Consider the following 16625-nt stretch of genomic DNA (forward strand, 5'->3'; position numbering starts at 1 on the left):
CAGAGAAATCGGTAATAGGGTTGGCATCCCCGGGCGGCGAAATCGGCAAAGCGATCAACAAGAGCCTATACGAGATTATCGAAAAGGGGAGAGACAGGTTCATAGTGAAAGCACGAGGGGAGAAGGTCAGGAAAGAGAGAAAAATCAAAATCTATAGAAGTGTTGCGTTTGGTGCATATGCTGCAGACTACCGTTTCGTCGTGGGGTCGTCCGTTATTGGCACGTTCTTCTTGACCCGTGTCGCCCACCGTGGACCCTCGTACTGGGTCGTGCTCGATGGCGGCCCAGACTTGGCCAGAGAGGGCGGTGCAGAGCTTTTCGGCTGAAGCGCGGGTACGGACGATGACTGCTCGGATCGCGCCGAGGTCGAGACTGCGGATATTGGCGGTGCCGCTGCTGGTGTTGTTGCTGTTGGTGATGGTACACTGGCGGGTTCGGATGTTCGGCCGACACTGGCACCCGATTTGCGGGATTTCTTGGTTGATGACGCGGCAGTGACGCCCGATGTGTTCGACGAGGTCGAAGTCCGTAGAGCGGGAGACGCGTACAGTCGAGACGGCTCGAGATGCGAAGGAGGAGAGAGTGAAGGAGGAATCGCGACGATCGAAGGAGCGACGTGGGTCTGCTGAGAAGACGCGAACGAAGCTATTGTCGGCGCGTGAGGACTGGATGCAGCTGTATGACAATAATGATGAGATTCGCGTCGCCTACACTAAGCAGGGTATGAGACGGAAATGGGAGACTGACGCGATTCGCCCCTCTCGTTTCTCGCTTTCCGTTTTCCACTCGAACTGCCCCAAGTTTTGCTCCGCTTGACCTTGCCGCCTTCTTTACCAGCATCTGTACTCTTGCGCAACCGTCTCCGTTCAATGCTCTTGTCACTGCCTCTTCTCGCGAGATCCGTAGCGCCGCTTTGCACGGGGGGTGCGCGTTCGGGCTCCTTGTCCGATCCGACGACCGGCAACGGATTCGTACCGAGGACAGGTGAAGGGAGCGCAGTTGGAGTTGGTGTAGGCGTACTCGGTTCGACCCCTTTCTTCTTCTGACGTTCGGCATCGACTGGAGGTTCCAACCCAATCATGAAACTCGCTTGTTGTTCAATCAAGAACTCGAGCACTTCTTTGCCCTTGCCATGTTCTCCCGCTTGTTCCTGAGCTCCTCCGACCGTGATCGCTCCCGAGACGCTCCCATTCGGCGGTGGTCGACCTTCGACGAACCCTGGGAATCCCAACAACGCGCTGTTCGTGCCTTCTCGACGCGACGAGACGAGTCCGGGTTGAAATACGACAGCGAGGTTCGACGCGGTCATGAGGTTCTTGTTCGAACACCTCGCAAACACGGACAGGAAATCGAGCAGGTATAGTAGGAGGTAACGAGATGCGGGCGGCAGGAGGGAGATGAGATGTCGGTACGCCGCGATCGAATCTGCTATCGGCTGAGGTCGTTCTGCGAGAAGCGTATCATTGATGTCAGTGCCTTCTCGACGCGCAATTTGACTGTTCATGCAAAAGAGGCTCACGCAGAACGGCGGTAAAATCGAGATACAACCCCGCCGGGATAACAGGTTCCTGCAGAGATTGGCAAATGGTCAGATATGACGGTTCCAGCTCAGCCGAAAGCAAGAGAGAGGGAGACAAGCATACGGGGAGCGAGTTGAGATACCGTCTGAGCACGCTCGCGGCATCGTGCACGCTGTAACCCGTCCAATCAAAGTCTTTGCCATACCGTGGCGGTTCGTCAAACACGACCTGCAACTGATTGATCCGCTTGTTTGATCCGGAAACGCGAAAGATCCCTTCGGTTTGAGTTGCTAGAAGAGGGAAGAATCGAATCGACAGGCGATCAAATGGGAAATTTTTCCGAGAGAGAAATTGAGGAGTTCATGGTTCGCAGTAGATTGTCAAGTCAAGATCACAGTCAAAGTCTTGTCTCGCGCGAATGAGATGAGAGCGACAAGCGTACCCGTTTCCTTCAACATCATGCCGCACTTTGCAACGACGATCGGCACATACCCGTAGACGTACTGTTTGCCATCTCTAATGATCGATCGAAGCATGTTAGTCAGCTTCCCAACAAGACAAGCGACTAGAGGCGAGAGACGCACTGTCCAACCATCGAGATGGCTACACTCGCGTACTGGAGACTCTGTTCGAGACTGACTCCAAACACGCGTCCGCTGCCGTCCTTGCCTCGTTCCAACCCTCGACCCGGGGGGATGTACGACGGAGACCCAATCGGAGGCTGTGCGAGACCGGAACGAGCGCGGTTCGTTGTTGTGGTGGTGCTGTTCGTCGTAGCCGAATGCTTCTTGTCCTTGCTCGTAAACATCTTCCACCACTTGAGCAACGAAGCTTTCGAAGGTGGCGATTCATCGTAGTCGGCCATAGTTCCAATTCACTGGCCTAGCTACTCGTCCAGAAAAAGGGTTGACCGAGTTGGTGTGTGATCGCTATTCGAAACACCGCGCGTCGGACCCCCCTGTTCCTACTACGCTCCTGTGCGCGCGTCCAGCCTAGCAACCCAAGTGAAAGTGCGTCTGTCGAGCGCTCGAAAATCGGATGAATGCTGTGTCGGGATCGGTAGGCGTAGATCTCGAGAACGCCGGAGTCGAGATGTGCGCATGTGCCCAAACCCCCTTTTTTCAAAATATTCTCTTCTTACTCGCTCGTGCCTTCTGCAGCCCTGCTCTCTTTCCTCCTCACACAGAGACGTTATCAGAGTGGTTGAGAATCGTTGCGAGAAACAAGCGGACAGAGTGATTCGGGTGATTGTTCCTGAAATCGGGTCAAGATCGGTCGACAATGCTGCATTGATGGCAAAGGTAGGGGTGACAAGAGATGCTACAGTACGATAAAGAGACAAAACCGAGAGCCATGTGATATCGAAAAGCTCTCGACGAGCACTCTGGAAGAAAGGTCGACAGAGCTTAGAACTCGGGCAAAAAACTCCATACGGTGCCAACGAGAGCCATGATGATACTCGTGACGAGCAACACCCAACACAAGGCTCGTTCTGCTCGACTGATTACGAGTGCATGTCCGACTCCATCGACCAAATGGCGTTGGGCGACCGAGAGGTTCGAGCTCTGTACGTCTTGCACAATCTCGCGAACGACATTCGGGTCGAACCTTGTCGAAGTCGATCCCAACCCAGTTGTCGGGTTCGACATCGAACCATCGCGAGTGGGTTTCGTGAACGCTCCTTCCCTCGACCGAGATTTGCCGCCGGTTCCTTCGAGATCCGGGTCATTCTCTGCTCCTCTTGAAGGGGTGACTGACAAGATCATGTACGCTCCGATCGGTCCGATGCAACAGATCACGAACGCGCTCGCAGACCCAAGGAATGACAAGACGCGGTCGAAATCTGGAATCGCGATCGCGACGAGGACAAACACGATCGACAGGACCGGCCTCAAGACCCAATACCGGATCCGTTGCACGCGTTTCGTCTTGAGGGGGTTGTACCCGGCTGCAGCCGAAGTCTCGGACCATGACGCGTGCGAGAAACTCGAACGTTCGCGACGACGGGACCGAGTGGGCGAGGGAGCCGGTTCCGGGTCGGCACCGCTCTCAGAGGACGAGAACGAGATGGCCGAGGTGAGAGCCGGACGGTTCGTAGCGGGAGACGGTTCGGTCGGCGCAGGGACATCGGCAAGTCCGATCAAATGCTCAAACGTCGTTACGAGTGGTTTGTTCGCAACGGCATACTTGACGAGTGGATTGATCTGCACCATATCGATAGACGTCTCTATCGGCTCAGAACAAACTGCGCACAACGGGGATGGTTGGTGCGGGACACGTCAGAACTCACGGCGACCATCCAAACTGCGACTTTGGTCAACGCGACCGGATATCCAGCAGTCCTTGACAAATCCTTCGTGATTTCTGCCGACACCGAATTGCCGAACCTGAACAGGAAGGCAATGCCTTGTCAGCTTTAGGGCGTGCGCGAGCACTCTGATAGACTTGCATGACATAGCCGAGCACAGCGAACACGAGTGAGACGGAAAACGCAATCACGTAGGCCACATTGATCATCGAATGGAAGTGCTGAGGATCTGATTACACGCGCCGATTAGAGTGAGCAACAACGTCCAAGGGCCAGAGCGTGCAAAATCCTCGAACTCACACTTCATGTCGCGATATAGAGAAGGTACAACGGCATGTCCCGAAAACTGCTCGTCCTCCGGAAACAACGTCAGTCTCATAGCGAACGACTCGGCTTGTCAAGGCCGGAAGGTGGACTGACACCGCTCATCATCAACCCGAAGCAGATGGGCAGCTTCTTCCAGTTTGGCCCCAAGCTCGTCGTCATGGGTTCCCAGAGACTCCCAGGTGCGGTAGTCTTGATCGTTCCATCCGCGATGATGACCGACAGTAAGACGACGGAAGAGAGAATTCCGAGGAGCGAGGTGAGAGACAGGAGGCGTAGGGGCAGGAACGTTGTTGGCACGAGACTATCAATTCTCAAGAGTATCAGTATACGAAATGTGCGAAAGTCGAGACAGGAGAGAGGGCGTATGACTCGCATGAAATAGCTTGCGGCTTTGAACAGGTTGCTCGAGATCCGGGGAAACAGAGAATTCAAGCTGTCTGCGAACAGTTCGATCGCCGCGACGGAGAAAGTTCCGAGCTCGATCACGAAGAGGGCGTAGATCCAGCGACGCGAGCGCGGTCCGAAGGCACTGATCAGGACGTCGGCATAGGTGTGCTGAGTCGGGTCGAGGCGCATGAGTGCAGCAAGCATTTTGGCCGTATCTGCGAGAAGGGGTGACAACAGTCGGCGGCTCAGTGCCATGTCGCGACGCGGGCAAAATGGGGACCACCTACAATTCGTGATGAGTGCGCAGAAGACTAATAGGAGAGTGCCGATGATCCAGCCTCCGTAGGCAAATGCGAGAGGGTCGGCGAGCAAGCCCACGCCGACCAAGACGTTGACGCTGCAGAGGGATAAATGTCAGACGTGATATGAGTTCGGCGGCGTTTCCTGAAGAGGGGAACTTGCGTGTTGAAGAGAGTCTGACCCCACGTCGACTCGCCTCGATGTTCCTCGATCGCAGCCTTCCAGGCTTCCCTCGAGAAGGTCGAAGGGCGTCTCGACCGAACACCGCTCGTCTGAGCGCTGCCGTACGAGGGTTTGCGAGCGGCTGCCGAAGATGCGTGAGGCGCTGGAGAGTCGCGAGAGCTCGCTTGCGGTCCGGACGCCGGCAAGAGTGGGCTGCGTTCGGTCAAGTCGGGATGCGCGCGAGCTTGGAGCGAAGGTTTCAGCGTCGGGGCGAACGAGGTCCTGGCAGATGGGGTGGCTGAGGGACGCGCGCTCGCGGGATCGGCGGACGGGCTCGTCGCGAGGATCGTCCGAGTCTGGTGGTGTGGTAACGGAGGGACATGGCGTTTCGCGTTGCGCGGAAGCTGCTCGGCTGAGGTGGGTCTACCGCGCGAGTCGACAAGGGCGGGTTCGTCGTCATCCCACTCGGTCGGGTCTTCGTCATCGTCTGCATACGACTGGTCTGGGTCTTCGCCCTCGCTCGTAGTGCCCCCGGTGGTGTCGCGTTCGTGCGAGCGTGCCCGAACCGAGTCGTCTTCGTCGTCGGCAGGGTAGTTGGGCGGGCGGTACCTGCCTTCGTCGACGAAGGACGGGCCGGTTGGCAAGTTCTCGCCAAAGAAGCCGGCCGAGCGGGAGAAGGAGAAGACGAGGTCGAGCGACGAGCGGAACGGGGTCGTCGTCGAGGCGGCAGGCGGCGCGTTGCGGTTCGTGGACGAGATTGGGATCCGCCGCGAAGCCATATCCCGATTGTGCCCGATGCGTGAAAGCGACAGAAGGAACTGCCGGCGAGGTGCAGAGGAGGAAGCGATAAGGCGGATATCGCCGCCGACGCGCGCGCTGCTGCGGCACGTGAGCAAATGCCAAACTCACACCCGCCTCGGCGACTGTGCGACTCTTGCCCACACCGTCCGCGCCTCACGATGAGCAGCTCGTCCGAGCACGTGAAAGCTGCCTCTCTATGGATTACGCGCTCGTACTGACCATCGCTCCGTGCTGCAGGCCTGACGACGACGAACCCAAGTTCCCTCAACTGACCCAGGCGATCGATCCCGATTCCTGCATCAAGGTACGTGCACGACCCTACCCTGTGCACGAGACCGAGTGCTGAGCCGATTGCGCGACCGGCAGGTGCTGCTCGCGACGGACAACCACATCGGATACGCCGAGAAGGACCCGGTCAGGGGCCGCGACTCGATCAACACGTTCAAAGAGATCCTCGACCTCGCCGTCGCGAACGATGTACGCATCTTCTTACTCCGAAATACAACCACCGCGCAAGAACGGGCAACGACTGACGCGGGCACGGACCTCGCCCCTTCTGTTGAAACGGATTCAGGTCGACATGCTCCTGCTTGCGGGTGACCTCTTCCATGAGAACCGCCCTTCCCGCACTGCCCTGTATCAGACCATCTCGGCCCTGCGCGACAAGTGCATGGGCGACCGTCCGATCAGCTTGCAACTCATCAGCGATGCCGGCATTGGCATTCCCCGAGACGCCAAGTGAGCCCCACCTCGTCACTGCAAACGATTGATCCTCATCACTGAAGAACATCATGTCGCAGCTGGCCTGGGGTCAACTACGAAGACGAGAACATCAACGTCGGCCTGCCCGTCTTTTCGATCCATGGCAACCACGACGATCCGCAGGGGGTTGGAGCGGTACGTCCCTTCTCCTCTCTCCCACCTCACCTCGACTGACTCGCGCATTCAGGAAGGGGCTCTGTGCGCGCTTGACGTCTTGTCAGCATCCGGCTTGATCAACTACTTTGGACGCATGGAGCTGCCCGGCCAGGCGACCAACGATGACGAAGCGACCGAGGATGGCCTCAAAGTCAAGCCCGTCCTGCTACAGAAGGGCTCCACAAAACTCGCCCTGTACGGCATGGGCAACATCCGCGACGACCGCTTCATGTATGAGATGAGCAATCGCCGCATCAACCTGTATCGCCCGAAAGGACCCGACCAGGACGACTGGTTCAACGTCATGCTCGTGCATCAGAATCGGTGAGTCCTGCGACCGGTACCTCCTTGGTTCTTCTGAACACACGGTGAACGGTGGATTTTACGTTCTGATCAGAGTCGCTCACGGACCCAACAACTCGGTTCCGGACGAAGCGTTCGGAGACGAAGTCAACCTCGTCGTGTGGGGTCACGAACACGACTGCATTTCCCAAGCTCGACCAGTACCCGTCACGAACCGACCCTACTACATCTCGCAGCCCGGATCCTCGATCGCCACAAGTCTCGCCAAAGGCGAAGCCATTCCCAAGTGAGTCGTCTCGGCCTCTGTCGAAGCTCTCACGGGGGTCAAGGCTGACACAGATCCATGGGCACATTCCAGACATGTCGGATTGATCAAGATCCAGGGCAAAGAGTTTGACTTTACTCCGATCCGATTGAGATCGGTCAGACCGTTCGTATTCAAAGAAATCTCGTTGGGAGAGTACCATCATCAACAGACCGATGACAAGAAGAAGCTCACGTCGAAACAAGCCGTGACCAAATACCTCAAAGCTCGAGTGCGTCGTCCACCGCTTTCTACCGGGCCCACTCTTTGCACGTCCTTCCCTGCTGATACTCGTTTCGTGTTGATAGGTTCATGAGCTGATTGATCAGGCGAACAAAGAATGGGACGAGCTCCATCCAGACTCGGACGAGTCCGAACGCTTGCTCCCTCTCATCCGTCTAAGGGTACCTGCTTCTCCATGACCTTCTGTTATACAGATCGACATCTGATACTTAGCTGCTCCATATTTCGCCCTCTTCCAGGTTGATTACTCGGGAGGACCCGATGGAATTTCTCATTTCGAGGTTGGCAACCCTCAACGATTTGGTCAAGATTTCGTCGATCTCGTTGCGAACCCTCGCGATCTCGTACAGTTCCATCGCAAGAACGCCACCCGTGCGTCCCCCTTTTCAACCTTGATGAGCTCTCGGTTCTCTCTTCTTCGCGCGCGCGCAGTGTCTCTCTCTCTCTTCAAGAACTAAAAGCTTGATTGATGGGGTTCTCCAGGGAAAACGAAAGTGACGATTAACGAACCTAGTCAACTCGCTGAACTCGCGCAAGCAATTTCGATCGAAGGCGCTTCGTCCCAGATTGAGAAAATCACAGTCTCGGCACTCGTGCACGATTACCTCGAGGCCCAAAACCTCAATGTCTTGAGTGAGAGTCTCATTCAGAATGCTGTCGAAGAGTATGTTGGCAAGGGAGACAAGGACGCGGTTGGCAAGTGAGTCTTTTGAAACCCAACACCCTCGATCCCGTGCTTAATGTTGCTTGGGGAGCTGATCCGAGTCGAGGGGATTCTCTCTTTTTCTGTCGATCCCAAGCTGGGTGAGGAAGTTGTTGAAAGAGACTAGGAACGAGATCTTGAAGAAAGGGTACGAGCCGAGTAAAGATGGACCCGAGCATGACGATCTCGAAGATGAGGTAACATACAGCCGTTTTTTTTCTATCTCTTCTTCAATTCTTGAGACGAAAACCTGATCAAACCGTGCTTTTGGTTGGTTGAAAATCTCATCAGATGCGACAAGCGAAAGAAGCCGCCGAGGCCAAGTATGGCAGCAAGGTGCGCAAGAACCTTCTTGTCAAGTTCTCTAGGAAAGACTGGCCTCTATGTCGATTGACCTGACTGATTGTTCTCTTGGAATTTCAGGGAAAAGGCAAACGTCGACAACAAGGCTCCGACGCATCCGATTCCGAGGATCAAGACGCTCACGACAGTGACGGAACGACCACGAACAAAAACCGGAAAGGGAAAGGGAAAGCTCGAGAACCCGACAGTATGGACGATGAGGACCAGTCGGACGTTTCAATGGCTTCTTCTTCCGCGGTACCCACTCGAGGCGGGAAATCGTCGAAAACTACGAGTCGTTCGAAACCTGTGCCGGCGAAGAAAACAACCGTCAAAACGAAACAAACAAAGTTGGTGAGCACTTTTCTTTCCCCAAAAAGACCAACATGGTGGCAATCACCAATTGTGAGGATGGAACTGAACATACGTTCTCTCTCTCTCTCTCTGTGATGTCCACAGTTCCAACCCGTTGACGATTCGGATGAGGAGAGTGACGAACCCGCTCCCACCAAGAGAACGTGAGCCGCATTTTTGGACGCGGTACTGAGGATTAGGAGAAAAGGCAAAGTGCTGATTGATCGTGCCCGTTTCCCCGAAACGCGACTACAGTACGAAGAAAGTCCCAGCGAAAAAAGCTGCACCGACCGTAGTCAAGAAAGCGCCTGCACGAACTACCGCTGCCTCGTCGAGGAAGAAACAGACCGAGACGATCGTCATGACGGATTCGGACGAGGAGAGTGAGGAGGAAGTACCGAGGAAGCGAAAGAGATAGCGTACTCCCCTGAGAAGAAATGGTCTCTCTGCATATCCTGTGCACCCGCAGAGAGGTGGAAGAGCATACGCGCGAGACCGTTTGCAGCAGAGTGACAAGTATGAGGGAGAAAACAAAAAAAAATGGAAACATGTGAAAGGCGAAGAAGACAATTGCGAGATGCGAGAGAAAAACGAAGAGAACAGTGACGATAAGTTCGTTCATCGGGGTTAAGATCATGTCCCGAGGATCGTGAGAGATTTCTACATCGTCAGAGCACAGAAGTGTCAGGCGAGAGGTATGGTTGAGACCAGTCGAGATGTACGCACACTCCAATCGATGACTTTTTGGTGAGCAAGGACTTTCCTGGCATCGAAGTTGAGCACCTGTAATCCATCGAGCGATGTCGCCCGAGAGAGTGCGACATAAGATTGTCCTGCAAGTGGTAGATCTCCCAAGTCAGGATCCTGATCTTGGCAATGTTGCGTGGCTTTCTGGGTCTCACCTTTCTCGAACACTTTGCCGAGATCAACCTTGACGCGAGCGATGGTTTGACCTTGTGACTTGTGGATACTGCTCGAAGAGGCGAACGAGTCAGAGATGTCTCGTTCGGACGCCACATGATTGACGAGCTACAAACCTCATTGCCCAGGCGCTGACAGGAAGGACAGACGAATCAACAGTGGTCAGCAAGAGCTTCCAAAGCGGAGCAACACATCAAGATCTGTAACCCACAGAATGACGGGATACTGCAAAACGCGACCAGCTGGTTAGTGATCGCGCGACGATGCTGGCAGCAGGGCGCAAAAATGCAAGAGCAAAACGTACTTGTTTCCTCGACGCGAGTTTCCTGCCTTGATTGTCTTCAACTTTGAACTCCTCGCGGGCCATGATCTTCCTCTCGATGCCCTGGGGAGTTTGCCAATCGATCACAGGACTCTTTTCCATCTTACCTGCCGCGACAGCCGCTGCAATTCTCGCTTGGTTTCGCACTTCCGCCTGAGTGCGCTCCCGCTTCTCGCCTTTGATCACGGTTCCGTCCGGCATGATGATGTCGTCTTCGTTGTCCGAGTCGTCTTCGAGCTCTGGCACTCCAAACCCGATCACGGTTCCGACCGTTCCGTTGACGAGCGTCGCGTCAAGATTCTTGATCAGCATGACCTGAGCTCCAATTTTGAGCGTCAGGACATCAGACGCCATGAAGTTGTTCAAGTATGTATCGGTCTTCATCTGATCGGCAGACTTGTCCCCGGCCCAGTCTTCCGCTTTGAACACGACCGCCTCGCCCTTGAGCGCTCGGAGACGGGCTTGGTTCGACTGGTCGACCTGGTGGCGCATTGGGAACCTAGATAAAGACATACTGAGGTCAGGAATAGATACAAGGTGCATATGTCAAGGGCAATGCGCGCACAATTCAGTAGGCTCACAGCCAGCGTATTTCGGTTCCCGACTCAGCATCTTGAACTTGGCGATCGATTGAGCCGTAAGTTGACCGAACCGCATCTCGTTAAGCATGTCGATGAAAGCTGAGGAACAGTACGCGTGGCACTTGAGCACACGTACCTCAGACCAGCGCAGGAGATCCAGACGTACACGTATCTTTTTGTCGGAATACCTGGGTCAAGTTGACAGTATGATCGATCGATTCCTTCCACGACTTTGCCTCGAACGCAAACGTCGGGACAACGCCTTTCGTGACTGGAGGCAGTTGGAAAAAGTCTCCGGTCACGACAAGCTGTAGTATTCGACCATCGTGAGCGCGGGACAGAAGTGCGAGAGCTCGTCAGACAGCTCACTTGAATGCCTCCAAACGGTCTCGAAGTCGCGGCACTCGCTTTCCCGCCCCGCTTCTTGAGCGCCTTGCCGATCTCGGCGAGCTTGTCGAACAAAATGCCGTCGACCATCGAGACTATGACGTCCGACAGGTTGTAGATGATCGTGATCAATATCGCACGAGAGGGAACAGAACAGCTTGCGAAACTCACCTTCATCGACGACGAGGACTTTGCAACGCTGCCATTTCGCGTTCGCGTTCCGATTCTTCTTCACTTTGTCTATCAGCTTGAGCGCCGGCTCGGCTCCGATACCGATCCCCGCGAACGAGTGAATCGTTGTGCCTCCAATGTTGCATGCCGCCATTCCGGTCGAAGCCGTGACGGCGACGGCATCTGCATTGCCCCGATGTTTGCGCTTGAGGGACGAGATGATCTCTCGCAGTAACACCGATTTTCCCGTTCCTTCGTAGTCAGTCAAATGATCAGTACTATGTTCTTGCATATGTGTGCGTCAGAACCATCCTGGCGACTCACCTGCCGAACCCGTGAAGAAGACGCTCTTGCCGTCTTCGACGACGAGTTTGTGCACCATCTGCTGTTCGGGACTGAGGAGGACTTTTTGCTTAATGTCCATCGAAGTGCTCGTGAGCATCTTGCCCTTGACGCCGGCCAATTGCGCACCTCCGGGTCCTGCGAGCTCGTGAAAGTTGGACGAGGCCTGGCGGATGGGCTTCTTGGTCGCAGCTTCGAGGTCATCCCAGGGCAAATGTCGTTTCTTGGGTACAGCCGCACTCGTCGTCGCAACTTTGCTCGCTTGATTGAACGAGTAGGCGGCCGAGGCACTCGCGGACGGCGCGGGAGCGTTGAACGGGACGCGAGTTGAAGTGGGAGGAACCGAAGTGGCTCGATTCGCAGCATTGGCCGGCTTCGCGCCAAAGATGGGTGCAAGCTTGCTCGCGTTTGTGAACGAGGGTTTCGCGGTGAGTGGTCGCGCGGTCGAGTTGCCGGTCAGAGTTGTCGACGGCTTGTTGTTGGATGATAGTTTGCCAGAACCGTTCGTCGCCCCTCCTGTTCGTGCAGGTCCCGTCGCGAGTGCCGTTGCCGATGCATGCTGGGCGGGTCTGGCGGGTTTGGGCGGCGTGAGTGGCCATTCCTCCGAGTTAAGCACAAAGTCGGGTGTCGAGTTCTCCTCTTCCGAGTCCTCGTCGCCCCATTTGCGCTTGGGCTGACTCGACAGCATGCGCGGTTTCGTCGAGGCGGCAGGCATGGTTGGTGGATGAGGCCGGACTCGGTTGAGTGATTTTCGAGAGGCGCGAAGGACGCGACGCGAATCCGAGGAGCAGAATTGCCAAAAACGAGATGAGCCGGCTCAGGGGGGGAACCGAAAGGCAGCGGGCGATCGAAAAAAAGTTGAAAAGGCTCGGAACGCGCGAGGGCTCTCTTCTCTTTCTTGCACCAACGCCGGGGAGTTTGCGTTATCCTCTCGTTAGGTGTACGCAGCTCCCAACACACCGACTTCACCAGTGGAAGCATCCAGTGGAGGTTCGACATCTATCGTTCACTCCACCGTCTGGCTCGATGTCCCGTTCCCTGTCGGCGGCGTTCAGATCCTAGTTTGCTCTCGCCTACCCTCCCCTTCTTTCGCCTTCACGAGCTCTCCTTTTTCGGTTTCTTTCGATCGTTCGGTTGCGAATCTCCTCCTTCCAGGGTCACACTTAGTTGGAGGATGAGGCGTGCTGGGCGGTTGAGGGTCATCGAGGGGAGAAGGACGGAGGCTTGAGAGAAGGGATCCATGGGGGAAGGCGAGAGACGGGCGTGCTATTCCCTTGCAGAGGATGATTGGCTGCTATGCAGTGATGGTCCAAAGCAAACCAGTGCGCACACATTCTTTCTCTCTGCTGTACCGATTTCGTCCTTGAAATAAATATTACTAGCCACATCGAAACATGCTGTGACTCTGCCTGACGAGCACACGAGAGCGAGACAGCATCTGCTCCTGTTGACGAGTTTGTTCGCGTTCGTCGCTTTGACCGCCAATCTGGCTTCATCTTTCTTCAGTCGAGCGTCATACCATCGACCTCCCCGAGATTTCTCCCGAGAAGTGCTTTGCCCGGCCCGAGCCAAGCTTCGTCTATGTTAGGGAACTTCTGCCGGAGGCTCGGATGTGTGTACAAGCCAGCGTGTCGGCAGCGCTATGATACAGTACTTGCGTTCGGGATCTACAAGTCTCTCGGTTACAATGGGCCAAGAGCTGTCTTCGGTCACTAGTCGGGAGAAATTCCCGACTTGCCGTCGAGCCGATACCGGCGGTGACCGGTCCTCAGCACCGGCCGACGTTTCAAGCCCACTGTGTTATTTTTCTTCGACTACAGTACAGTACAGTAAAGGCTCTATTGCGTAATGTCCATTAGGTAAGAGAGCCGCAAAAGCTTGGCATCCTGCATGGACCTCCTGTTTCTTCGCGCCGCGGCTTACCCGCAAATTCCTGCAGTACTTTTTCCATATTTGTCGCGCGGTGCATCTATCGATAGATTACAGTATAGTACTGGGTGGGTACCTTGCAAAAAGTGAGCGAGGAACGTACTGTAGTCATCGAGGACTCGCAAAACCCCAAGACGGGTTTCGTGGAATTTGTGGAATTCCCCGAAATTCGAATGCCTCGAACGTGCAAGTCAGGAAAATGGCTGCGGGAAAAGTGTCTTTTGCAAGCTTCCTGAGGTGTTACAAGATGCAAAACGACATTTGACAGCCTATCAATACATCTCCTGAGAGAGAAGTGGGAGAAGACTTCACGACGATAAACCAAACAAACAACGAACAGAAACGAGACAACAAGAGAATGAATGGAAAGCAAGTGAAGATACAACCGTTGAGGGATGATTCACATAAAGGGACAACGACAGGGAGAAAAAGCAAAAGTGCGAACGAGGTGGAGACGATGGGAGAAAGGCTTGACTGAGCCGAAGATGCTTGAGTTGATCATGCGAACGAGCCGAAGATGGCGATTGAAAATGCTGAAGAAGTAGGTACATAGAAGGCGGGCCCGCTCTCATGCCCTAAATGCGTGCGTGGGCTTTGCGAGGGCGTGCGAGTTGACTAGTTGGGAGAGATTGGCGTTACGCAAAGCGGCGGCGCTGTAAAGGTCAGAAGACGCGGGTTAGTTCGTGATTGGGATCATTCGAAGAACAGGCAGAGAAGCAGCTTGCCTTGAAGAGGGGATTGACCTGATGCGACCTGCCGCGGTCGTCTCCAGATTGTATCGTGATGCCCAAAGAAGATGACTTCTGGTCCCAGCAGAAGGCCGGCGCTTCCTCGCTCGGGGTGAGCGGAGGCGTCGGAGGACCGACCGGGAGGTCAACGAGGCTGTTCTTGCGTCGAGACCGAGGCGCTTCCAGGTCGAAGGAAGTTGTCCATGGCAATGTTGGTAGAGAAGGTAGAGACGGCTGCAATGGTTGGGATGGCGGAGACATGTCGACGTCTGGCAGAGGGAGGCTGAACGCAGGCAGCGGCGTCATCTCGAGACGAAGCTTGGGGGCCAGCGGATGCGGTACCGGTCGATTCGGGCGACTTGGCGAAGCAGCAGACCTCGATGCCGATTCCGATTCCGAGGGATTCAAGTTGAAGGGTGGTAGCGAGATCGCTATCAGCGGAGGCGATGCAGGACAGGTCGATGGGAGGGAGAAGGGGACAAGTGGGGGCGAGCACGGCGACAAGGATTGAGGGCTATCTTCTTCCATCCTTTCGAGGCTGTCGTTGTCTGCGAGCTCGAGTCCTAGCGAATTCCGTCGCAGTGTGGAACGGGGCGGTGGGGAATCTGCAGAAGACGAAACAATTCAGGTGAGCCTATGGGGACCTTCTTTCTTGCGTTGACTGTCTATTCCAGCAAAAGAATGATGTGCAGCTGCGGGACCTGAATCAACCTACCAAGATACTGGCTATGAGCAGCCCAGGTAGGTAGGTTCCGCCATTCTAAAGTCTGCTCATCGCTTGGTGCGGACGAGAAGAACGGGTTCGCCGAGAAGGTCGGTTCCGACTGCATTTTGCAACCTGTTGGGGTCGATGGAGGGGGCGCAGGATATAGGTAGGGCACCATCTTGGCGGATGACTAGATCGATGGGCGAGCTTGCAGTCTTAAAGCGAGAGAGAAAGGGAGAAAAGTGAGGTGATCGACACGCGGGAGAGCCGTCGAGTCGTGCGGGCGCGTTCGAATGCGAAGCCTCTAGAATCAGTTGAAGGTCCAGGAATTGAGCGCGCTGAGCCCTGGAGTGTGCGAGTTCGCGAAAAGATGAATGGCGAGAGGCCAAGCTGGCAGGCAAGAGGAGCGAGTTGATGGTGCGAAAGGGAATAACAGCCTCAGGCCTGCAGCGGAACTATCGCGAGAGTGGATTGTCGATAAAAAAATCCCGCATCAAGCGCCGGCGGAACCCTTACAGGTACGCAAAAATTTTACCGGGACCCTGGCTCCCATCAGAGCCGGGTGCATCTAGAATGCGGCTTACCAGTCTCACTTGATTTCAAACTTGTCAGAACCCACTGTGCCCTGCAGTTTAGTTTGTACGACAAGAGCGCAGCGATACCGGCACCGGACGTCGACGGAGATTTTTCGCTCGGCGACCCGTGGCGCGCGCAGCCTTGCAGGAATTCATCTTGACCGCACGACCTGATTTTTTTCCAACAATGACGAGTTCGACCCTGCGTTCGACTGCAGTGAGACACAGACCGCTTGCCAAGCTGCCGCAAGCCGTCGCAGCGTGCGCAGAAGCTGTGAGCGAACGTACCCACCTTGATCAAGTGGATCCAACATCGCCATACTAACGCGGTCTCATCATCGGCAGGGAGCTGCGTACGGCAAGTGCATTGGAGCCAAGTACCAAGAAGTCGAACCCAACATGTGTCAAGCCGAGTTCCAGGCGTTCAAGCTGTGCGTGTCGAAAGCCGTGAGTCGTTGCTCCTCCCTCTCTGGCTCTCTCGGAATGCGGAAGCTAAGCCGCACGTCACCCCCTTCATCCATCCAGATGAAAAAGGTCAAATAGACTCCAGAGAGCGCGCGCGGTGTGAAGGACGAGGCTTCACGGTACTTGTCTCATCTGTTCCTCCCTTGTCAATAGAGCTGGTAAATTGAGGGACGGGAGAATCCTCTCTCGCCCTCGCGCTTGTTGTACTGTAGAAAGTCGCACGAACGCAAAGCATTATTGTAACGTTTCCGTCCTCTGCCCTGGGCCTCGCCCTACAGTACTGTAGCACTCCACTCTGGGCTTGCCAAAATTGATTTGCGAATGAATTCGCAAATCGCGAGAACGGCATCAATTGACGCGTACCTGTACTCTCTCGAAACCGTTGGCGGACTCTGACGCTCTCTCTCGCGACAATAGTCGGAGAGGATACTGTAACGTGAATTGGGATCTGCAGACTTAGCTTGGGTGGCGGATTTCGGCACGAGTCGATCCGCACGCGTGCAACAATCGACAATGAACGACGATC

At 55.3% G+C, this 16625-nt stretch overlaps 6 protein-coding genes across 6 annotated transcripts; 2 read left to right on the top strand and 4 right to left on the bottom strand.

The window, feature by feature from the left end:
* Nucleotides 1-187: 187 nt before the first annotated feature.
* On the bottom strand, nt 188-2385 carry JCM15063_004682 (uncharacterized protein; the record flags this gene model as incomplete). The annotated part of the gene is made up of 6 exons (XM_076677342.1): nt 188-675; nt 748-1446; nt 1520-1568; nt 1644-1810; nt 1963-2036; nt 2105-2385. The coding sequence occupies 6 exons, from the start codon at nt 2383-2385 to the stop codon at nt 188-190; spliced, it is 1758 nt and encodes a 585-aa protein (XP_076535428.1).
* A 541-nt stretch (nt 2386-2926) lies between these two features.
* Nucleotides 2927-5783, bottom strand: AVT1 (Avt1p; the record flags this gene model as incomplete). Its single annotated transcript, XM_076677343.1, has 8 exons — nt 2927-3724; nt 3811-3907; nt 3970-4057; nt 4129-4174; nt 4249-4456; nt 4529-4757; nt 4830-4939; nt 5005-5783. The coding sequence occupies 8 exons, from the start codon at nt 5781-5783 to the stop codon at nt 2927-2929; spliced, it is 2355 nt and encodes a 784-aa protein (XP_076535429.1).
* A 180-nt stretch (nt 5784-5963) lies between these two features.
* MRE11 (MRX complex nuclease subunit) lies at nt 5964-9390 on the top strand (the record flags this gene model as incomplete). The annotated part of the gene is made up of 16 exons (XM_076677344.1): nt 5964-5974; nt 6043-6109; nt 6172-6282; nt 6380-6543; nt 6606-6702; nt 6755-7047; nt 7121-7312; nt 7385-7562; nt 7639-7734; nt 7813-7945; nt 8057-8273; nt 8374-8473; nt 8568-8612; nt 8700-8972; nt 9078-9136; nt 9228-9390. The coding sequence occupies 16 exons, from the start codon at nt 5964-5966 to the stop codon at nt 9388-9390; spliced, it is 2199 nt and encodes a 732-aa protein (XP_076535430.1).
* Nucleotides 9391-9605: 215 nt separating this feature from the next.
* JCM15063_004685 (uncharacterized protein) lies at nt 9606-12411 on the bottom strand (the record flags this gene model as incomplete). Its single annotated transcript, XM_076677345.1, has 11 exons — nt 9606-9632; nt 9699-9805; nt 9875-9942; nt 10010-10024; nt 10105-10118; nt 10198-10714; nt 10781-10895; nt 10963-11104; nt 11166-11278; nt 11355-11606; nt 11679-12411. The coding sequence occupies 11 exons, from the start codon at nt 12409-12411 to the stop codon at nt 9606-9608; spliced, it is 2103 nt and encodes a 700-aa protein (XP_076535431.1).
* A 1876-nt stretch (nt 12412-14287) lies between these two features.
* Nucleotides 14288-15237, bottom strand: JCM15063_004686 (uncharacterized protein; the record flags this gene model as incomplete). Its single annotated transcript, XM_076677346.1, has 2 exons — nt 14288-14958; nt 15069-15237. The coding sequence occupies 2 exons, from the start codon at nt 15235-15237 to the stop codon at nt 14288-14290; spliced, it is 840 nt and encodes a 279-aa protein (XP_076535432.1).
* A 584-nt stretch (nt 15238-15821) lies between these two features.
* On the top strand, nt 15822-16177 carry JCM15063_004687 (uncharacterized protein; the record flags this gene model as incomplete). The annotated part of the gene is made up of 3 exons (XM_076677347.1): nt 15822-15908; nt 15980-16081; nt 16160-16177. The coding sequence occupies 3 exons, from the start codon at nt 15822-15824 to the stop codon at nt 16175-16177; spliced, it is 207 nt and encodes a 68-aa protein (XP_076535433.1).
* Between the last annotated feature and the right edge of the window lie 448 nt (nt 16178-16625).

This window comes from Sporobolomyces koalae (genome assembly GCF_050403365.1).
Source record: "Sporobolomyces koalae JCM15063 DNA, S_koalae_JCM15063T_v1_ctg8, whole genome shotgun sequence".
NCBI classification, from domain to species: domain Eukaryota; kingdom Fungi; phylum Basidiomycota; class Microbotryomycetes; order Sporidiobolales; family Sporidiobolaceae; genus Sporobolomyces; species Sporobolomyces koalae.